Genomic DNA, 23213 nt, shown 5'->3' with positions numbered 1-23213 from the left:
GGTTAAGTGTCTGACTCTTGATCTCGGCTCAGGTCACGATCTCACCGTTCTTGAGTTCAAGCCCCGCATCCGGCTCTGTGCTGATGGTGCAGAGCCTGCTTGGGATTCTGTCTCTCAAAATAAATAAAAAATTAAAAAAAATTTTTTTTAAACGTTTAAACTCTATGCCCAATCTGGGGCTTGAACTCAGGACTCTGAGATCAAGAGTTGCACGCTCTACTGCCTGAGCCAGCCAGGCTCCCCAACACTAACATTCTTACCTCATTTACTCCTCAACAGCCCTCAGGTAGGTACTACCATCAGGCCTTGTTCACAGATGAGGAAACTGAGGCACAGAGAGATTAAGTAACTTGTGCACATTTGTTTTGCACAGTTGGGATCAGGAGGAGGTGGTCTGGCTGCAGTGTCCGTTCCTCATCACTGTAATACACTTAGACAATGATGCCTGTTTTGCTTACTGTCATTCTTATAATTCAAAGAGGCCTGCCCGAAATCAAATTAGTCTAAGACGTTAGATCTGGTCCGTCCCAGAAATAATGATTCATGGAGGGGGTTGGGGATGGGGCAAGATGAATATTCCTGAGTCGGATTTGGGGAGCAGAGCCACAGGTAAAGAAGCATCTGGGGAGGACCCCTCGGGCGGGCCGGTAAATGGCCAAGGAAGGAAAGAGAGGAAGCTGGCGCTACATCATCGGCCCCTGAGTGAGGCTCTGGGCGCTAGTGGAAAGGCAGGAATATCTTCTTCTTTGGCAGAAGAGCTTCCCTGGGGTTGTACCACGGCCAGTTCCAAGGTGGTGGGCAGGGGACCCTCCCTAGAGGGCTGAGTGATGTCTTTGAGGGAGATTCCACTTACTGGGTGTCTCTTTTATTTTTTAAGTTTATATTTATTTATTTATTTATTTATTTATTTATTTATTTATTTAGAGTGAATGAGCAGGGGAGGGGCAGTGAGAGAGGGAGAGAGAGAATCCCAAGCAGGCTCCACGCTGTCAGTGCAAACCCCAACGTGGGGCTCGATCCCACAAACCGGGAGATCATGACCTGAGCAGAAATCAAGAGTTGGATGCTCAACTGACCGAGCCGCCCCTACTGGGTGTCTCTTTAAAAGGGAAAATAGAGCCCTCTGGCAGAGCTGAACCCTTGGGACAAGGGGACCCTGAGGCTGTGACTCAGTTTCCAGGGTCCAAGACCCTCAGCTCCAGGTCCCATACCTGATCCTGCAGGGCCTGCTTCCCTTGGGGCAGGAGGAGATAGAGGCCAGGGCTCAATTCAGCTCTGTTTCCTAATTAGGAAAGTGTCACGTGATGGTGGCAGGTCAGAGGAGAGGCACAGCAATATAGTAGCATAGAGGGGCATAGCTACCACTGCACGGTGGGGTCACTGGAAGCCCAAACTGAGATTTATGCTGGTTTTTTTTTTTTAATGTTTATTTATTTTTGAGAGAAAGAGCACAAGGAGGGGAGACACAGAGAGGGGGGGACACAGAATCCAAAGCAGGTTCCAGGCTCTGAGCTGTCAGCACAGAGCCCAACGTGGGGCTCGAACTCACAAACTGTGAGATCACGACCTGAGCTGAAGTCGGATGCTCAACAGACTGAGCCACCCCAGGCTTGGTTTACTGTGGGTTCGTGGATTATTACTTTCCTTCAATGTTATAATTCATTATCATTATTTATTTCAATGCTTAGATTGTTCCAGATTCTGGCCATTTCCTTGCTCCTGTGTTCTTTCAGTATGTTCCCATTTTATCTGATACATTCCCATCTCTACAAACTTGTGCAAAGAGATGTTTACACCACCATGGTAAACCCGAATTAGACCATCAATGGATGCTAAATCTAGGGGAAATTTTGATGCGGAGGATATTTGAATGGTCTTAAAGTGTTTTCCCATAGACTGCTTATTAGTTGCAAGGGGGAGAAAAGTAATCATAAGTGGAGAAACTGGGCAACACCTTGACTGGGTGATCTAAATTAACATCATCTATGGGGGACAGAGGGACATCATGTGTCTCCAGATAGGATATCCTGAGGACACATTGCCTCAGCAGTATTCCTGCTGAGAATGCGTTATCTCAATTTAACCATGGGAAAACATCAGATAAACACAAGACGAGGAATGTTCTGTTTTTTAAAATGTCTTCTTGTTTTTTAATGTTTATGTATTTATTTTGAGAGAGAGATAGAGAGCAAGCAGGTGAGGGGGAGAGAGAGAGGGAGACAGAGAATCAGAGGCAGGCTTCGTGCTGTCAGTGCAGAGCCCCATGCGGGCCTCGAACTCATGCACTGTGAGATCATGACCTGAGCAAAACCAAGAGTTGGACGCTTAAACGACTGAGTCACCCAGGCACCCAGAGGAACGTTCTATTAAAAAAAAAAAAAAAAAAAAAAAAAAGCAGGGGTCTGTAATTTAAAAAATAATAAGAATAAAGGTAGTCATATAAATGTTCCAGTTTTAAGGAGCCTAAAGAAAACACAACAACTAAACACAATACCTGACCCTAGACTAGACCTTATACTGGGTGCCGTCAAGGATATAATTAGACCATCTGACGAAATTGTAATATGGATGGTAGATTAAATGAAAGTATTATATAGATGTAAGTGTATAAAGTTAATCAGAGTATAAGAGTGTAAGAGCATTATCCATGTTTAGGAAATGCATACAGAAGTATTTAGGGATAAGGGCCGTGATGTATGAAACCCTGCAATAGTTTTTAAAAAATTAGAGAGAGAGAGCCTATATGTAATTAAACACAGAATAAAATGTTAGCAATAGGTGAATCTGGGTAAAGGGTATACAGGTGTTTCTTGTACTATTTTCATTTTTGCAACTTTTTGTAATTTTGAAATTATTTCCAAATAAAAAGTGTTTGAAAAATATTTCAAGCTCACTTTACGTTTTCTGTGTCCAAGCCCTGCAATCAGGGTTTTCTCCGGAGGATGCTGGTGAGCAGGAATATTTAACCACATTTGGAAGAAAAAAAAAAAAAAAAAGTGAGTGAGAAAAGCATTCCTAGCATATGGAACAGCATGACAGAAGGCAATGAAATGTGAAATGTAAGCGCAGGCGGAAGAACGGACTGCTTTCTAGCAATAGCGAGTCTTCTGAAAGGCCACCCAGCAAAGGGCATCCCAGGATGAACGGCGGCCTTCCCAAGGGCTGCAAAACGCAGTCCCCCCAGCTTCCCACAAGCCTCTCCCGATTCGCCGCACCTGTGTGATTTGGGTGCTGGCTACAATAAAGTGACAGCTCCGGCCATCCTTCAGGGGCCAACGCTATTCGGCGGCACTTCACCTGCGGAAGCATAGAGCTGCACTGTACCTATTTACATAGAAAACGTACAACTACCGTGCGGGGAGAAGAAAGTGAAGCAGCACTGGAGAAACTTCTGCAGGAGGACGGCTCGGCGTGAATGAACACCCTGACTCGACCAATCAGAACGCAGGAGATTTCAACCAATCCCGGCTCGGCGGTGCTCCGGTGGGGGCGGGCCGTCACGCCCCGGGTTGGTGGCTCGCAGCTGCTCCCCCGCAGCCCCGCGGTAACTCTGGTCGGCCCGGGGGCGGGATCGCGGAGGGGAGGCCGGCAAAGTAGATCGGGCCAAACGGTGGAGGGCACCGGACGCTAGGCATGGCAGTTTGGGGACCACGGGAGCTTGACCGATGCGGCCCTGGCAAAACCCACGTTTGCCTCGCTCTCTGCGGGGGGCCCCCCCTCTCCGAGCGCGTGAGCCCCGGGACGCCTTCCTTCGAGAGAGCAGGTGGAGCCGACTGGGACTGACTCGGGAGCGAGCAGGTGTGAGGAAGCTGTCAGGCTTCTCTCCCCCATCCTGCCTGGGCAGGAGGCGGTGCTTCCTTTCTTCTTGAGAAGGCAGGAGGGCAGGCCCAAGCCAGACTTGCAGTCCACTGTAAGAAGAACTCACTCTCTGGTCAGGAGGTGGGACCGCGGATCTTGTGTGGATGTAGTGCGTGTGGGGGCAGGAAGCGAGATGGAAAGACTTCTCTGAAGCAGGATGCACCGTCCCCAGCTGGGCACATGTCATGACCACTTTTCCAGGTCTCCCAGCCCGGAGGTTCTTCCCTGGGTCTAACCTGAGCCCTGTCTGCCACATCTCCGGCCAGCCATCAGTTAGCTGCTTTTCCGAAGATGCGTCTTCCATCTAACTGTCTCATTCTTGCATGAGGCTCTGGTTCCTATGCTGGATGCCAGTCCTCAGAATCTGAGAGTCTGAGGTGGGGAAGCCATGCAGGAAAGCACCCGGCTCCTTTGTAGGTCTTAGGGAGAATGCAGTTAGTGTCTCTGAGCAAAGTGATGTTGCTGTTCCTGGGATAGGAAAATAGGAGGACCAGGTGGGGGGGGGGGGGGTCCATTCTTACTGTCATTCTACAGCTGAGGAAAGGGAGGCCAGAGAGGTTATGTATCTTGCTCAAGATCACACAGCTCCAGGTGGCACAGCCTGGATTTACACCCAGGCCTGTCAGATTCCAACTCTGCTTTTGATTGCAACCCTGTATTTCAGGGACGGTCTGCCAGGTCTCACCCTCCACTGGATCCTCTGGGGGCCACACTTACCTGTTGCTGTTGTTTCTGGTCTTGGCACTTGGTTCTTTGCTGTGTTTCAGGCTTCCCGGACACTGGGACTCATCGATACAGGGCAAAGTCAGTAAAACCACAGGCTGTCACAGCCCCACTAATTTGGAACCAGAGATTTAGGGGATGTGGAACCCACAGTCGGACTTAGAAACCAGAGGGTGCTCGCCTACCTCTACTTTATTTGGGTATCTGCCAACTTCTCCTGTCACACTGAGGAGGAATGAGCCAACCACCTAAAGTTACAGGGGAGGTTTCAGAGGGAGCCACATTTACATTGGTTTTGCAAGACCTCTAGGGGTTCATAATGGAGGAAATGGGAAAGTTGCTTGTGGGGAGGCCGTTCTAGGCCTAGGGAACAGCACATAGAAAGGTTCCACCTCCTTTGACTCTCTTTCCCCACCTCCACCCTTGCCCCATTCTCCCTCAGCGATCCTTGATGGCCACGGAGCTCCTGGTGTTGACAAAGTGGCAGAACTTCTCTTGTGTTGGACAGGCCACCGTGAGTCAGGGCCTGCTCTCCTGGGATGACGCTGTGGCATTCCGGGAAGGATGCCCACCTCTTCAGCTAGAAGTGGCTCATGGACCCCCACCGTAGGGGGATTCCATACTAATCACTTGAAACTTGCCTGTTTCTTCAGCTACTGATTTCATCCTTTTTATGGCTGAAGACACATCTTTCCTGCCCCTTGACTGAAGCTGAAATGATCACAGCTGGCTTGGACTAGCAGCCTGTCTCTGAGGCCTCGGAGTCATCATGTCCAACCCAGGGCAGATGAGTGGAAAGGGGAGGGGACCGGGGTGAGGGTTACACCACAGGAAGCACAAGGACATTTTCTCCAAAATCTCTCTCCCCGCCCTGGGCCTCTTCCTAACCTCCAAGTCTCCCATTTCCTTCCTCCCTCTCCCCTTCCCCCCACTAAGCAAAGTCGATGTCTCTCTGGCTCTTTTCCCCGCTAACAAAGCGAGGATTCCTTGGCTCCTGAGCAAGGGCCTTGGGGATCCAGGCTCCAAGTCAGATCTCTGAGTGGATTAAGCGGACTCTGTAAAGACTGTGCCTTTGGTGGCCCCTGACTGCCCCTAAGATTGACAGAGATTTAAATTTGCATCCCAGTCTCTGAGGCTGGCTCCTCTCTCCATGAGCAGCCTCTAGAATTGGTACATCTGCTCCCAGTCTTGGACCTGGCACTGACTTTCAGACAGAGCTGATGGGCATGATGGGCAGCACGTCCCTTCCATTCCCCCTTGGTCTCCTTGTCCTCTCCATTTGCTTCTGCACCGCCCCCCCACCCCCACCCCCGTGCCAAAGGAATAGTTCACTGGCAGAACACAATGTTGTCCTCAAATGTCCCTCTTTAGCCTGGTAGTTCTTGCTCCAGGCCCTTTCTAGATGTGTTTAGGGAAAAGTGACATACAGGTAACAAGGCTGATGCAGCCAAATGCATATGAACCTCACTTCTGAGAAAAACCCATAAAGAATATAAATTTACAAAATACTCCAGAGAATTCCTCCTGCATGGTTGGCAGGTACACACTCAGAAAGGATTCATTCCCATAAGAAGAGTGATTTTAAATTCTTATTTTACGTCCTCTTCAAAGAGATATTTAGGATTGGGAAGGAGATGGGATGGCAATTTAAGATAATCAAGGATGAAGAAAATTTCTGAAATTATGATGCAAGTCAGGGGTGATACAGACTCTTAAGTGTGAAAATCCCTTCTCTTCCCATGACATGGCAGTTTTTGTAAAGTGAAGTATACTTGACCCTCATGGTCCAGGGCCAAGATCTGGGTCAAGTGCCTGTTTTGGGAAGGGAAAATCTAACGAGCCAACCCCTGATGGGTTGCCTCAAGGAGAGGGCTAGATTACAGAAAAATCCAACAAAGCAAAGCCCTTGACCCTCTCTCCATTCCTTCCTTGGGAACCACATGGGTCTGATTGCCCAAAAGTGGGCAACCAAGAGAAGCTGGTGTCCAGATCAATGCACAGTCAGCCAGTCAGTCAGTACTGAGCCCTGAACCATTACACTGACCTGCCGCCCCCCCCCCCCCCGCCCCCCCCCCCCCCCCCGCCATTTTTACAAGACCAGGGGGAGATTATCCAGTAATCTGTCAAGGTCAGACCAGCTGTGGGGGAGATTTATAGGCCCAAATGGGGACAAATGGCATTTGTTCAGGCTACGAGACTCCTTAAGGAGGAAATGCAAAGGCTGCAGGACTGAGGGCGAGATTTATTAGAGCAGGGAGGGGAAAGTGATTACATCCCATGAGCACACTGGACTTTTAGTCCAGTGATCCGCGAGGACACTTCAGGGAAAACCTTCACTATCCCCTCTCCATCCTGCACCCAGGTCTCTTTGGAGAGGACTAAACTGCAGAGTCCCTCAAGAAGAGCAGAGAGACTTGTACACCCAGGACTGTAAAGATTAACTAGCAACTCAGTGAAATAACACTTCTTGTTTCCGGACAAAAACACCAGGAACACTTTTCCTCCAGCTGTTTTCACGGAGTCCACAGAGACTAAAGCAATCGTCAGAAAAAGTTTGAAAAGCCTCAATTCTATATAAAACAGAATTTGGGTGTAGGTACCCAAAACTTTTTCATTAAATGAAGTGTCAGGTTCATCTTGATTTGCTATCTGGTGATACTGTCACTGGAGTACTTGTCATCTCTCTTAACAGCCTCCTTCGAGGTGGCAACCACATGGGAACCACCTTTACTGTCCTTTAGTGCCGGATGGTGTCTGGCACATTGTTGGCACCTAACGGACATCTGATGGATCTGGTTGAACACAAACGGGCCTAAGACCCTTTACAAGTAAAGAAATTGGCTTCTAGAGCATGAGAAATGTTCTAAATCCATTTTCTCTTTTGGGTGGAACAGGGGCCTAAGCCTGGGCCACTGCCCCAAGGCCTGGCTGCCTAGACTCTCCTCAGGCGGACTGGCAGTACTTGTGGGGTCAGTCTGGTGCATTTCCACCCTCCCTTCTCTGCAGGAGCTCGGTACCAACCAGCCGGACATCAGTCCCTCCCCGTTCCTCCAGCCCCGTGCTGATGCGTACTACCTGGAGAAGCAAGTGCTTTCAACATTGCTCTACCATCACGGTGAACCGGTGAAGCTTCTGAGATATTAAGCAATCCATAACATTTGTGACCGGTTAACTTTAATTTGTCAAAATAAATCTGCAGTATTTTGCATGTTAGTAATACAGTGCTGGTATTGACAGGAAAAATCATCATCTGCTTACATAGAAACCTTCGTTTAGGAGCACACCTTAGGAGGGAAATGGGTATACAATAAAAGGCAAATGCAGGCCAAGCAGCGAGCCCTAGAGCATAACAGGCTGATGTCAGATTTGAGGATTATCTAATACAACTGTTTAGCTGCCAATCTGATAAAGGGAAGCTCTCAACCAGGTTACAACCAGAAGGGAAAAATAAACTCTGTTTTTCTCGTAGCGCGGTGGCCGTCGTGCCTTCAACACTTGGTTGAATCAGTTCATCAGCATCATAACTCAATTCCAGTTCCAAGACACAGGAGAATCTTACCACACAACCTATCGCCACCCCCCCTTCAGTGGCCCGCCGCCACCCCCTTCCTGCCAACTCTCTCCCTCCCAAAAGAAGACACGACGTGGCTTTATTATTGCAGACAAGCTTCTTAAGTGAATAAAGAATGCATACAAAATAGCATTTTAACTGAACTCATACAATGAAGTCTCACTCCTGTTTATTATACAATGAATTGATAAAACAATCATTTCTAGTATATATCTTTTTTTTTTTTTTTTTTTTTTTTTTTTTTTTTAAGAACTAATACTTTCAGGGTTCTGACGACCACACTCTAGCCTGGGGGTAGGGTCCACACCTGCCCCCACTGAGGACTGCTCCTTGGGCCACTGTGGAGAAAGCCTGGGCTGTCTGAATCACGGTGGACGGTGACTGCCAGCCCAGCCAAAGAGATGACAGGTCCCAGCAGGCAGAGCCAGAACCCAGTCCTGGGGCTGCATGCCAGGAAATTGGGCTTCCTCCAAATGTGGCCACTACCTGCCCAATCCAGGCCTCAGCAGGGCCACGTATGGGCCTTCCCTACACAAGTCCTTCCAGTAGTCCACACATAATGCTCTACAGATTAAAAACAAACCATCTTTGTACTGTGGATAGAACAGTTGTAACAAAGTCATAGCTACATATTTTTCTCTACATTTTGTTTATTGAGACAAACTAATTAAAAGGCACAAACATAGGGCATGTTTACATGGACATTATAACAAACATATACATTAAAAGTGTAGGAATGTGTTGCCTTCCTGCTAAACAGAAAGTTCCTAAGCTTTTATATATACAAAAGTTGTACAATTTAATGTCCTAAAGTACAAAAGATCATTTATAAAATTATTTTACACTAAGTACTATTTTATTTTTTACTACGTAGTTCAACCCCCTCGAACTGTTTTGTATAATGACACACAGATACCTGTCCCTGATGTAGGAAGTCTGCCTCAGATGTAAGGTGTTTGATGCTTGAACTGACACAGTGGGGTATAAACGGAAGTCATCCAGTTTGATAGTCAGTCCTGCAAACATTCTGCAAGATTAATACAACTAAATTCCACTTCTCTTAACTGCAAGATTAAAAAAGAAAAAAAAAAAAAACACCCAAAACATATTGCAACTTAAAAAAAATCACAGCGTCTTGGTTTTAGTAACTTTTTTTTTTTTAAACACAATGCTTTCAAAACATGTGTGGCATGATGGTGTAAAGAGTATCTGTTTCCCTAACTTTTGGTTTCTACTTTATGTACAGAGATAAAACATCCTGCTAAGAAATAAAAAGCACATGTCTTAACGTGCACAATCATTGCTGGGTTTCTACAGGGAGTACAGATAGCTGTCTCCCTGAAAACACCACAAAGCTGATACAAGTGTTTTTTCAAAGAAAAAAAAAAAAGTGATGTCCATATTTACAAAGTTGAACAAATCTGCACAATACTTGATTAAGAAACGGAAGGAGAAATTAAAAAAAAAAAAAAAGATACACTCTGCTGTTCTGAAGGGGCATACTACCTAGTTAGTGGTTAGAATAAAAACTGTATACAATTTAATATAAGACATAAACTCTAGTGAGCAACTAACACATCTTTCCCTGTTGTAACATCAACAGGCTCTGATTGGGAGAGAGAGGGGCATATCACATCCCAGTGCCTCCAACATCTTCCAATTTAAAGCGATATATTTTAACTGTTCCAAAGTACTCCTTGGCTCCTGAAAGGAGTCCCACTGGCCTCTGTTTGTTAGGAGTCTGCCTGTCCACACACTTGACTTCTCCGCTGTCAGTTGAGGCCTTTTCTTACCAAAACACAATTTGTATATTTTGGTTGTTGTTGTTGTTGTTTTTTTAATTTTTTTTTTTTTTTAAAAAGTCAACTACAATGCTATATTCCATCAGGATTAATATGCTGAGCAATATTTACATCTCCAAATATCAGGTCACAATCCCTATTATATGTTGAAGTTAGAATGATAAATTATCATATGCTTTGCATATCAGAGCTGGTATCACCTTTCCCATAGGGAATGCTGCCTGAAATTAACATATTCCCAAAGGTAAAATGCATATTCTCTGAAATGCATTTTATTATGACAATGCATGTATTTACTCATAAAAACAATAAACACAGACAATTCTACACTAGCTCTCTATCTGTGGATTTAGGACTTCAGGTTAAAATCAGCCATCCACCCATCCACTTTATATGGGGAGAAGAGTTTTGCTAGTGTTTAGAATAAAATGATTTCTTGGGATTAGAAACAATAATGCTGTTTTTTTATTTTGAAATGGGTTTTGCTTTTTTATGATTGGTTTTAATTCTGGCATTTTATCTTGCCAACTACTATCCTGTTTAAGCAATGCTGTCAGCTAAAAGGAATTTCTGATTAGACTAAAGTGGTCCAGTGATAAGTTACATACACACCCTACTTTGAATAATCCCAGCCAAATTGGAGAAAAATGCTACTACACTATTATTAACTAATGTAATAAAATCTCCCGATTTCATGGTTTACTTTTTGCTTTAATAAACTAAAAGTAAGTTGCTGGTAAATATTTACTTTAACCCATATTTTGATTTTATAATACTGTTTACCAAGGTGGTGATGTAGGCAAAGCTTGGGGTAAGAAAGGCATGCTCTCTACAGGCCTCATTGCTATATTGAGAGGGGCAGCTAACGTCATAGGTGTGGGCAGGTTCATTGGAGATGTGATCGTGACAGGGTGTGCTATATTCACTGGAGCAGTGACAGGGGTGGGAAGGTTGACTGGGGTAGTGAGTGTTAAAGGAGAGGTCATGGATAACGGACTGGTTATAGTTACAGGGTGCCCTATGTTCATTGGGCTGGTTATGTTAACTGCACTTGAAACATTTACTGGACTTCTCATGCTCATTGCAGCTGCCACTGTGACTGGGTTTGACATCGTCCCAGACGACACAGAGGACGTTATATTGAATGGAGTAGTGAGAGTCACAGGTGTCGTAGCAGCCGTGGAGGTTTGGCACAGGTTAGCAGCTTCTAAAATAAGAAGACAAAATGGCCTTTAGACTCCCAAAGCAATGAACAAAATTCACAGTTTCTGAATCAACTTTTTTTAATTAAAAGGACACACATTTTATGAATGAAAATACAGTTTTCTACCAAGTGGTCATCAGGAAGGGAGGCTCTCTGAACACAGAACTGGGGGGGCGGGGTGCCTGAATCTCTTTTCTGATGCTGTACCTCCCACAAGGACTTGGGCAACCTGTTCAGCCTGGTGCTTTTGGTTTCAAGTTTAGATTTATGTACCTACCTCACAGTGATGCTGGGAAGATCAGTTAATTTCTGCAAGGCACTCTGGGGGGCAGAGATAGCAAGCAGGGCTTAGTATTCTCACTACAGCTTCATGCAGGCAGAGCCAACCATCGGCAGGCCAGGAGAAAGAGCCTGTTTTACACAGCGCTGGGCCAATGGTCACACAAGAACAGGTAATCAGAAAAATCTTCTGGTAAGGCACACTGTAACTAGCGGAGAGAGTTGTGCGTCCTCACTGCTATGAACTCTAAAGATTCAGAGGTGAAGCTACATTCTGTTAAGGTTTTAAAAATCTGTAAGTAGGACTGGTAAAAAGCCTATTTTAATATCATGTTTATTTCAGTCTTAGAAAAATTGTTTAGTTAAATAATCCTGTTTCCGGTTAGGTTTCCTAACTATGTTAAGACAAAATATCTCTCAATGGGTTTATATTCTCCTTCCCAAACTCCCATTTCTTGTGTTTCTGATGCTGACACAATTTTATGCCTAGTGTCATTTAATTGCCTATACACACACACACACACACACATATATATAAATCAACCATATCAAGGAGGAATAATTAAGCAAGGAGCCCTTGCAGTGATTTGGGGGACCCTGGTCCTTGTTATCCAGCAATGCCTGGTCATTTCTTAAAATTTGCCTCAGAGGTGACCCCCCTACCCCACCCCTCAACAAAATTCAGCACCACCTGCTGGTGTGTCAGAAAACAGCAGTAAGAAGACAGGTGGGTGGGCTAGCTGTGTGTAACCTGGCTGTCAAAATGGAGAAATACATTTGAGACTAAAGATGGAGGTCTGCATACTCCCACACATATGGGTCAAAGCACCTCACACGGAACCTGGGGTCAATATGCAGCCCTTCCTTGATCAGTATGATGGAACTCCATACTCTCTGTCAGGAATTCCCAAACCTGGCTGATGATCAAAATCATTTATCTAGGGAGCTTGAAGGAAACAAAGAAAAAAAAGGCCTCCCAGGAAATTCAATAGTGAGATTTACATGAATCTTGGAAATCTGGGTTTTTTTGTTTTTTTTTTTTTTAATGTTTATTTGAGGGAGAGCGCACACACACACAAGTGTGTGTGCAGGGGAGGGGCAGAGAGAGATGGAGAGAGAGTATCCCAAGCAGGCTCTGCAATGTCAGCACAGAGCCCGACATGGGGCTCAGTTCCACTAACCTCAAGATCGTGACCTGAGCCAAAATCAAGAGTCCGGACGCTTAACCCACTGAGCCACCCAGGCGACCCGGAAATCTGTATTTTTAAAAAGTTCCCAAGATGGTGATCTGATTGTCACTCAGGTTTGGGAACTTAACATTATCTTATTTAAAAAAGAGACACGTTGATTCAAGTTTACATTTTCAGGGCAGGAGTCTCCTCTGCCCCCAAATGTGGCATTTTACTAACATGAATATAGAAGTTTCTAACATCAGTGGTGGTTTCCAGAGATATTCATGCTACAAATGGGACTACAATAGCATTTTGTTTCATGGAGGTCAGAAGATGAGCTAAACAATCAAGTCTTATTGTGCAAGCAAACTGAAATACAACACCAAATGGAAGAGTGCAGAAAGAAAGAGAAAACCAACTCACTTTTGAGGTGATGGTAGCACTGCTAAGGATATTCTTGTTTATACCAAAGAGGGAGCTTTCACCCTCACATGCGCCACTTTCCCAACCCTGCACATTTTCCTTTCAGTCTGACATCATCCTTTTCCAGGACTTCAACAATTTTACTCTCAACTCCTTTAAGTAAAACATCCTCCGTAACATGCTTTCTTTCACTCACTGGGCAATTGTCATGGCACGTATACATTCCCCCCACCCCCCAACCCCTTCTCCTAACCATATAGCATTTTATTAGAACAATGACAAATTTTCATTTTCAAGAGAGGAGCAAGTGGCAGCTGAGGAAGGGTGGAAAGCCTATCTGGCTGCGATGCCAGTACATGTATGAGAAAGGAGGCTATTCCTTTTATCTTTATCCAAGTACAGGGTGTTTAGAAGGGATCTGTGCAAGGCAACAGCCGTACTACATGAAAGCGAAAGAGGGAAAAAAACCACACAGCAAAGGATTACAAGAAGCCTACATCCAGGGGATTCCTTATGAATTTAAAATAAAACAGGAATAAGACATGGTAGGGGTCAGGAAGGAAAGGAGGAATTTCGGGAATCTCTCCCGTGGCTGATGGTACATAGACAAAAAGATTGATTTGAAATGGCTGCACAACAGTCTAGAAGCCAAAAGCTATAGGTATGAAGTTAAAAAGCTATGTTGAAAAGTGATGCTCTGATTCTTTAGAAGATACATGAAAGGAAAGGGAACCATTCTCAATTTTAGTAACAACTAAAGTTCCTGACAACTTGGTACATATATGTTAAGCTAATGCCAGCCCCAGTGACAGACTGAATGAGATTAAGGATAAGACCAAGAGAAAAGATTATCAGCACTATAAAGTCGGAAACATGTAATGAATAATACAATACAGAAAGAACACTACAAAGCAGAAAACAGCAAAGCTTTAAGAAAATAAACTACAGAACGAAAACACTTCTTTAGCCACACTTGGAGCACTGACTGCCTCATCTTACCTTTCTTTCTTGCTTTGACAGCTTCTTCCCACAGTCTCAGTGTCTCCACCTGCTTCCCTGGCCAGCTCGTCACATGTTGCTGCTGCTGCTGCTGTTGCTGCTGCTGCTGCTGCTTCTGGTTGCTGGTCTCTTCACTCATGCATGCTACTCCAAAGACAAACCAGAAACGCTACATTTACCTTGAAAAAGTGCAGCCATTTTTTTTCAAAACCCCAAACTTGGATACTTAGAGACTCCTCATGCTTCTCTGACCTTTATCATTGGACTTGATAGTTTCTACTACAGAGCATCTTCTTTTGCTGCTTCTGTCTATATTGGTCAAAGTAGATAAATTAAGAAAGGAATCTAGAAAACTAGGGAAAATCAATATAAAAGAAAAAAAGAATTCTTTGCTATATTGAAAAGCAAGTGTCTTTTGGAAGGGAACTTCGTTAACATTAGAATGGACAAATTCACACTCACCAAAATATCTAATATAGTTGGTTACTTGACCACAACAACATGCACTAGAAGTAAGTTTTTGTAAAGTTAACAAAGTGTGACATGCTAGATAATAAACCCAACTTACTTACAAAGAAGGAAAATGGATGAGATTAAAACACAATAAACGTTCTTTCCCACTCACTTTTGGCCACCTATTTTGAGAACTTAATGTTTCTGCCGCACAAAGTACATATATAATGGGATACGGAATGAGAAATATACTTTCTCCTGGTGGTTAGGGCAATCTCAAAGAAAAAGCCTGGGTAGATACAAGTATCAAGTTTTATCCACAAGTCCCTGAAAGAGTCTCTTTTCAATTCTGAATTTAAGGTGGGCAAAGCACTTACACCTTCAAATGGGTAGGATGTCCTATCTCTACAGATCTGGGTCTGAAAAGCAAACTTAATAACACTCCTTTCATCTTTAAGGTTATTAAGGGCATGTTATTAACTCAATCAGTAGTTAGGAGACATTGATGCTTGAGAATCTTCCTAACACTGAATAAAAACAATCAAAATTGCCCAGCATAAGATGCAACTTCCTAGTGTGGCTTCTGCTGCCGCAATTCTAAAACACTAGAGCCTTTTAGTCAAACTCCATAGAAGAAGGGACGCATTGAAAAACAGCTACGGGAAAATTATGCTTTTCTAACTTGGGTGTCGTTAGTAGACAAGCACAGGACTGAAAGCAAAATTAGCGGAGGGCTTGTCAGTGCTGTCTGTATTGTATATATGCAGGTGAGGTCTGTTTCTAACATCAGTATCTACTCTCCATTGACGTGTGTTTACGCGCTTTGGTGATGGGAGGGAACATGTAAGATGAACGTGAATGTACTGACAGCACAGTGAAAATACCTTCAATACATTATCAAAACACTCAGATTTCACCAATCTCAAATGCGACAGAAATATAATTTGAAGTGTCACCTACTTTTACTGATGCCTTGTTTACATGTATTACAGTTGATACTTTGGCTCTGCCCGTGTGTCTTTAAGTGGCTGGTGATGTACGCTGCACTCAGAAGCTTCCCACAGATGTTACACGATACCTTGCCTTCGTGGCGCACCATGTGTGTCCGCAGTCTGTCTTTGGTGGCAAAGGCAGCAGTGCACGTCTGCATGAGGGAGGAAAACTTTTTTTAAATATAGACTATCCTGTTCTACTCATTTTAAAGTACGTTATATTCTAGGCATTACCCTATCCATGTCCGCAAGCAGACTGAGTTGAATCTGAACTGCATGTGTTACCTAGAATCGCCATCATGACAAAACACTCGATGAATTTTAGACCCTTACGTTTTGAGGGAAGAAAAAATATCAACACAGAGTAAGTACTGAAAAGATGTGAGCCGTAGAGTCAGTTAAACCTGGATTTAAATCCAGCTCCTTGATTCACGACAAGGTAACACTGAGCAAATTAGTTAACCTATCTGAATGTGTTTCTTCATCTGTAAAATGAAGGTAAATAATACCTACCTCACAAATTTATTGGTGGGATTAAGAGACTGGCCCGAGGCCTCGCACATAGCAGGCACTCATTCAAATGACACTAGCTTCCTTCCTCGAATTGGATTTTTCTTACAGTTCAAATCATTTACTTAATAAAGTCAGTCATTAACACATTTAACTGAAAGGAGCACAAAAAGACTTCCAACAACAAACTAAAATTACTGAGGTCTAAAAAAGTCATTTGATTTAGCAAGATTCCTAACCTTTTCATTATCACAACTTATGTGAAATAAAATCAACAGATTTTCAAACAACTAGAAAATACCCCAATTTGGCAGACAAACATCCGGTAAGTGATAACATTTGGGAGAAAATTCCTAGTTTTCTTCTATTACAGTTAAAACAACCTCAATCATCAACCCGGCAAATAATTTAAAGCATTTCATTCATTTATTTCATTCATTCCAAACACATAATGACCTTTGCCAGACTATAAATTTTTTTCTTATAACAATAAATACTGTTGCCTAAGGAAAGGGAAATGTAGCTTAACAAAAACAACACATTTACATTTTTAAATGCTCTTGCCTCACAGAAATAGAAGCTGTCATTTATCTCGTATAAAACCAGAATTCAAATGGACCACATTTACTCAAGTCAGTGATTTTAAGACTATTCAAGAACGGTGAGATTTGATTGGCTCAGACCTTTTGGATAATGTGCATTAAGTGCTACACTAAGGATAAGTCATTTTAACTCTTACTTGGCATTTGAAGGGTCTTTCTGTTGAATGGACATGTTTTACGTGACAGCTTAAGTGGTCAGGCCTGTGAAAGAGAGAGTTTCAACAGAAGATGTAATGGAACACACATTGAGAAATGCTACTCACTGTGATGTTTACATGCTTGGCAGCTTTGGGTGGGGGGCATTTTAAAGAAAGCTAGCCGAATTACCAACTCCCCCTCCCCCCAGTGCAAGCCTCCTTACCTCTCTTACCACAAACAAAAGTCTTAGTCCTTTACCTGTTAATTTTTCTCTCCTAGTCAACATCAAATCATGTTAGGTCTTGGTTCTTTAAATTATAAAATACCCAAAGTTTTAGTCCTAACACTTGCCAGAGACAGCTACTACTCTATTAACTTTAAAAGCCTTGAAAATGAAAATTAGTGAAATGTTAGTAACCACAGATACACGGAAAAACGTCCTCCTACAACTTTTACTAAGAGTATCCAAGGTCATCCCAACTTCCAGGAAATAAGTTTCTTTGATTTGCACAGTGAACCTCATATCTAGTCACCCGACTGAATTGGAAACTGGTGGTTTTGCAGTGACAAGAATTACTGATGTGCCAAATGAAGACCCCAGTCCACCAAGGCACTTCTCAGATGAAATATTAAGCTAATCACTGTGTCATCGCTTGCCAACCACACCACACTGAAATGAGACCTGGAGGTGTAATACTTTATCTATCACCAATCTCCTCTAATAACACAGGCCTGCCCACAGCTATTCTCACATAAACCTTCTAGATGGCAAAGAGACAAAACTGAAGTTCACTGATACCATAATGAAAGCAAAGCAAAGCAAAATGCAGTACCTCGAGAAGCCTTTCCCACAAACACTGCAAGTATAGGGTTTGGTGATGCCTCCTTCGTGAGACCTCACATGGTAAGTCATCCGGTCCTTCCTCTTGAAGCGCTGATTACAAACAGGACACTCGAAGGGCTTTTCGTCCGAATGGGAGAGCTTGTGCCGGTTGAGGTGGTACACGTCTCGGAAGGCCTTCCCACACATCTCGCAGGCATGGTTCTTCTTGACAGGCTTACTGGGTTTCTTGACAGACTGGGTCACGGGCATAGCTGTGGTGCTGGCACTGCTGCTGGGGTTGGTGCCCGAGGAAGATGTAGTGACTGTTGATAAGATGCCAGCAATGGTTGAGACCAACGAAGTTCTGCTGCTGTCCCCAGCGATGGTGGAGATGAGGGGAACCACCGTAGTGGGAGTTTTCTTTGACCGGGACACCAACTTGATCCCTGTGTGGCAGGACTCGTGGCGCCTCAGGTGATAGCTGTCCCTGAAAGCTTTACTGCAGTAAGTGCACACAAATGAAGTTTTGGGTTTTTCTTTTTTAATCCCAATGGCATCCTTTAATGTTTCTGGTGCCGCTTGAGGTTTCTGAGTTATTGGTATTGGAAGCAATGGTTTCTGATCAGGGGGTTCCACAGCAGAGCTCAGGAGGGGCAGCAAGCTGTTCTGTGCTGCCTGCTGTTGGTGATGGGAGGCTTCATGGGCCTAAAACCAAACATTTACACTTCAGAAACTCAGCCTCTCACAATGGCCTTCAAAATTCAACATGTCCCACAGACAACAGAGACCAGAAGAAACAATCAAAGAGCCTGTAAGCTACTCCCTGCAGCAGTGAGCCAGCAACCACCTAGTGACCCTTAGAGCTTCCAGTACAAAGCATTAAAATCACTGTGCAGACACAAAACTTGTACGACTAAGTTGCTGACAGTGATCTTGCTTTCAAACAGCTGACTACACACCACCCTGGTTCACAAGGGACATACCAGCGGAGGGAATCAGTTTGCATTAGTCTGTCAGTGCTGAAACCAAGTTTAAATAACTTGTCCAAAAAAAAAAAAAAAAAAAAAAAGTCACACTCCAGACTAAGTATCTACGAGTACCTTACTGCAGTAACACACACACAACACATTCATATACATACACATGTATACACATAATCATCTATTTGTCTATTTTACCTAGTAAAAGAAAGGCACTGTCTCTCCCTTTCCATCAGAAAACTTAGTGCTGGAGGAAGGAGGCTGTTGCTAAGTGATAACAGGAATCTAGCTCTCTGAATACATACGCGGTTTGGTAAGTTTCCTTTTAAAGTTTTTACTTTACTTTATTACTAAAAGATTGACTGAAATTAAACCTGCTATTAATCAGCCTGGAAGGCATGTGTGAAGGTAGCCCACAGCAAAACACCTGTCAGTTGTTTCCCAGTTCATTTACTCTTACGCTAGAAATCTGCATCCTTTAACAACACTAGTTGTTCAAACCTGAAACTCTCAAAGACAGACTAGCAAGAGAACACAAACCGTAAATAATTAAAATTCCTTTCATTTTCATCTTCTTCCAGCACTTGGATGTTTCGTTAAAGTATTAGACATTTGCTGTTATAATGTGCTTCTCCACTCCAGAACTGGACGCTGTCTAGAAATTTTCTTTAGCTGCACTGAAACCAAAATTTCGTCGTGGATCATGTTCTTGGTATTTATGAGTAGTTACTCTCTTGGTTTTGCTTCTTTTAAAATTCTCCATACTGATAAACAATTAGGAAATGATGGGGAAAATTCCTGAAATAGTTCTTCCTGATACGTTGTACTTTTTACCACCATTATTTTTGCAACTTTTGATAGTGGGCTCAAGCCCCTATGCTTGAGTTTTGTAATCCTAAAAGGATACATGCATTCGAAGGCAGGAGTTCCAAATATCTTAAGCATACAACATCCTAGGAGGGCCCATCCCATCATCTTAGACACCCTAGCCACTTATTTACCCTTCTCACTCTATAATCACAAATCCTACAGTTAACTTGATTAAGAAGAAAATAACAAGGAGACAGACACACATGCTCAGCGCTTCTCCCCTGATGGATAAGAGTGTCTATCGCACATAGCTGTAATATTTACGTGATGGCAGCACAGCAGCTAAGCCTGGAACCAGTCTCCCCAAATCATTAGGAAGTGTGGTATCCACAGCTACCAGTTTCAATTTAATAATTTTGGTTGAATCACCCTTTCAGTCCTGGAAATACAGAAATTGTGTGCTTACTTATGAGTATCTTTCTGGACTCAGGGATCATACTGAATTACAGTCCACTTTTAATTTAATTTATGGAGCTACTGTAAATGTCAGGGTCTGCCCAGGAGACATTAGTAGAAACTTTACAGAATTTGGATGCAAATCTTACCCCCTTTCCAACCTGTATACCCAAGTTTCCATACAGTATACAAACAGTTAATAGCTGAAGATAGCTCACGATATACAATTTCAAAGGCTAACAGATCAGATAATAGAGAATGCAAATCTTCTGGCCAAAGTTCAGACTTATAGTGTTTAGAGGCATTTTTCAATTCTGAACAACCATTAGTTCGATGGAGTACTAAAAGCACTTACTGCCATTTTACCAATTCAGATGTCTGTGGCAACATAAAGTATTTTTACAGCATTGCTGAAGCTCACTCTCACACGAGGTCACACCAGGTCCCTGCTTCTTGGGTGAAATGCTGTAGAATGCCTCGACCACTATGGGAATCACTCTCTGAGGATTCCTAGGGTCCCCACACTTCTACATGAAGCCTTCTAAGAGGGGAACTGGATTCCCCCAACTTGTTCACTGAGGGAGAGACAGAGTAAAATAACCACCATGGCCTGCCTTCAGTTAAGTGATTAAAAAAAAAAAAAAAAAAAAAAAAAAAAAATTCTGGGTAGACTTTTATTTGACTAGTATCATCAAACCAAAGCTTTCATTTTATCTCCCATCTCTTTCAACTTGAAGGCTTTTTTAACCCTGCCCAAGCTTTCCTTTTTCTGGGGTTGGCAAAAAACAAAACAGAAATGTTATTTCATCACCCAGGGTGGTAGGATATAGCACCATGAAATCTCCAGTGCCAGAGGGCAAAAAATTTTGTACTGAAACAAATTAGCATCAGTGAGTCATATCTTGAATGCCCTGTTAGGAGAATCATCCATCAAACATCTTAACAGCTATGGCTTTCACTTTCCACCAGGTTATCTGGAAAGCAAGCAGGTATTAAACTGTTTTAAAATATAAATTCCACAGTATGCTCTAGGAAACAAACGAGAGAGTTTAACTCTCCCATTTCCCCAGGGAAAATTACTTAAAACTGAAACTGAATAAGTCTATTCATACCTTTCTATAGAAAAGACTGAAATATTCTCTTAACCCATTCCACTGTCTTTGGCTCTAAATTATTTTTCCAACAATTTTCACTGCACACATTGCCAAGCCCAGGATCAAATATTAGCTTTCACACTTCTCCATCAGGTGGAGAAAAAGATTTTAATTGCTGAAAAAAAAAATTCAATAATATAAAGTCTAAGTAACAAGTTGATCAATAAATGATTGGCATTTGTCTTATCCAGGAAAAGAATAAAAGTATTCCAAAAAAATGTTCAACTAGCTTTCCAAAAATTAGTTATAGGTTTTTCCTTTACATAAAGAACTCTCCTTTTTTTCAATCACCATTAAGTTTACATACAGCAGATTTAATATGGTAAATCAAAAGCATTCTTCAAATGAAAATCACTTAGGTGGCCCATTAATCCCATGTTTTAAAAAGACCATTTGAAAGCGTTTTCTAGAGAGGGCATTTGCCACCTTTACACCAATCTGGATGCCAGGTAGTTATACATCATATCTTCCCCAATGCATTTTTTAGGTAGACTTAAAGCATGATAAAACAATACTAGATCAGGATGAGAAAAGAAGTTTGACAAATTTTGTGTATCTTCAATTTTAAGAAGCCCGAATATATTTCAATAACTACTTAAAAATCAAATTTACTCACATTTGAAAGAAAATATGTTTGAAAACAATATACCAGCTCTACACAATAGGTAATGTCTGAATTATCCAATTCCCTATATCATCTCCACTGGGATGGGTCCAGTGGCTGGGATGATTTTTTGAGAATTCTGCATCCATTCCTGGTTAGTTTCAAAGGTCTCCAGCGCCCAAGCAAGGCGTTTGGGATTTCACAAAGTTATTCAAAGAAGGAAAATAACCCAGAGAGGCGGGAAGAACGCATTTAAAGTGACAAGCTTCTTAACCTCCTCCGGTTCCGAAGTTTTCCCGTGAGCTCATCACTACTGCCCACTAAGTGATTCGTTTGCAAATAGAAATGAGGCAGGGAAAAAATAAGTTCCAGCCTAGGTCTTCCCAACAGGGGTCCCCCACCTAAAACAGGCGGGCAAGAGGAGTGCCAACGTATCGGCTACAGTCACTTTTAAGTTTCTTGCAGAAAGTGTAGACCAACACCCCAACGAATGACTCATCTGGGGGCTTTGTAAGCGGACTTTGTTTGCTGTCTCCACTTTCCGTCTCCCCCACTCGGTAGGAGGAAACGTTCGAGGTGGGACGAGAGGGAAAAGCGCTCCGGGAGAGAAGGTCGGGCCTCCTGGAGTCCCGGCCCCCACCGCTCCCCCCGCCCCGGCCCGGCTGGGGGATTCCCCGGGCTGAATGGGACGGCGGGAGAGCTGGACAGAGGGAGAGGGTGTCAGCTGCCAAGGTTCGGCAAAGGCTTGCGAGAGAAAAAATGTAATCCAGTGAAAAAGTTTGGGGAGGGGAGACTCACTCAGAACACCCCCCAACAGGGTAAACACGGGGGGGGGGCGGGAAGGGGGAGTGGCGGGGAACCCAGGGATACCCGCTATTCGCGGGGATGGGGGGGTCAGAAAGTCAACACACACACAAAAAGAGGAGAGGGAGGTTAAACGGCAGGACAGCGAAAGATGGATGAAGTGTGTGTGTGTGTGGGGGGGTGTCTCAGAGTAGGACCTGGGGACCCCCCCCTCACCCCACGGTGCGGGCCCGGGCGGAGCGCGCGGTGGCCAAGCGGCCCGCGCTATCCAGCGGCCCGGCGCCCTCCTTTCTCTGGGCCGCGGGTGGTGACAGCGACCGGCCTCCTCCCTTCCCCTTCAGGGCGGGAGGGAAGGGTGTGTGCGTGTGCGTGAGTGTGTTAGGGGGGGCCCGGGGTTCACCCCGAGGCCTGCTCTCTCCCCCGCACCCCGTGAGGCCGCCTCCTTTCACCTCAGCAGCCCCGCTCCGCCGGGGCGGGCGGGCGGAAAAACAAAGGGGGATTAAGGCCGGGCCGGAGAGCGGAGCCGGGAGGGAGGGGAGGAGGAGCGCCCGCCCGCCCGCCAGCCCGGGGCCCGGCCCCCCTGTCCCCCCCGTGCCCCCCCCGGGGGGGCCCCCAGTACCTGGAACAGGAACGCGGTCCAGTTGGCCTCCATGGCTGCGGCGGCCGACCCCCCTCCTCCCCACTCCCCCCGCTCGGGGAGCCTCCTCAGCCGGAGGAGGCGACAACAAAGCGGCGGCGGCGGCGGCGGCGGCAGCGGCAGCGGCGGCTCCTCAACATGGCAGCGCCGAGCGCGGCCACTTCCGGTAACCTCCGGGACGCACCACCGCCGCGGCGAGCGCGGGCGGGGGGGGAGCCC

At 44.4% G+C, this 23213-nt stretch overlaps 1 protein-coding gene across 2 annotated transcripts; it reads right to left on the bottom strand.

Annotated features, from left to right (window-relative positions):
* Window positions 1-8784: 8784 nt before the first annotated feature.
* Window positions 8785-23155, bottom strand: VEZF1 (vascular endothelial zinc finger 1). 2 transcript variants are annotated; one of them, XM_042916979.1, is made up of 6 exons: window positions 22977-23155; window positions 17560-18254; window positions 16726-16789; window positions 15445-15646; window positions 14032-14175; window positions 8785-11161 (listed from the first exon to the last, which is right to left on the bottom strand). In XM_042916979.1, the coding sequence occupies exons 1-6, from the start codon at window positions 23007-23009 to the stop codon at window positions 10734-10736; spliced, it is 1566 nt and encodes a 521-aa protein (XP_042772913.1). In that variant the 5' UTR covers window positions 23010-23155; the 3' UTR covers window positions 8785-10733. The 2 variants fall into 2 exon arrangements, with proteins under 2 accessions (XP_042772913.1, XP_042772914.1); XM_042916980.1 differs by having other exon boundaries at window positions 15445-15628.
* Between the last annotated feature and the right edge of the window lie 58 nt (window positions 23156-23213).

The sequence above is a fragment of the Panthera leo genome, chromosome E1 (assembly GCF_018350215.1).
Source record: "Panthera leo isolate Ple1 chromosome E1, P.leo_Ple1_pat1.1, whole genome shotgun sequence".
NCBI classification, from domain to species: domain Eukaryota; kingdom Metazoa; phylum Chordata; class Mammalia; order Carnivora; family Felidae; genus Panthera; species Panthera leo.
The sequence above is the reverse complement of the archived record's forward strand: the minus strand, read 5'-3'. Positions and strand labels throughout refer to the sequence as shown.

What these genes read in the sequence shown, in the direction of transcription:
- VEZF1 (XM_042916979.1), bottom strand. Translation starts at nt 23,009, where the DNA reads ATGGAGGCCAACTGGACCGCGTTCCTGTTCCAG. An exon ending in GGACCGCGTTCCTGTTCCAG is followed by an intron (nt 18,255 to 22,976) that starts GTACTGGGGGCC and finishes GTTTGGTTTTAG; the next exon opens with GCCCATGAAGCCTCCCATCA. An exon ending in TGTCAAAGCAAGAAAGAAAG is followed by an intron (nt 11,162 to 14,031) that starts GTAAGATGAGGC and finishes TTCTTATTTTAG; the next exon opens with AAGCTGCTAACCTGTGCCAA.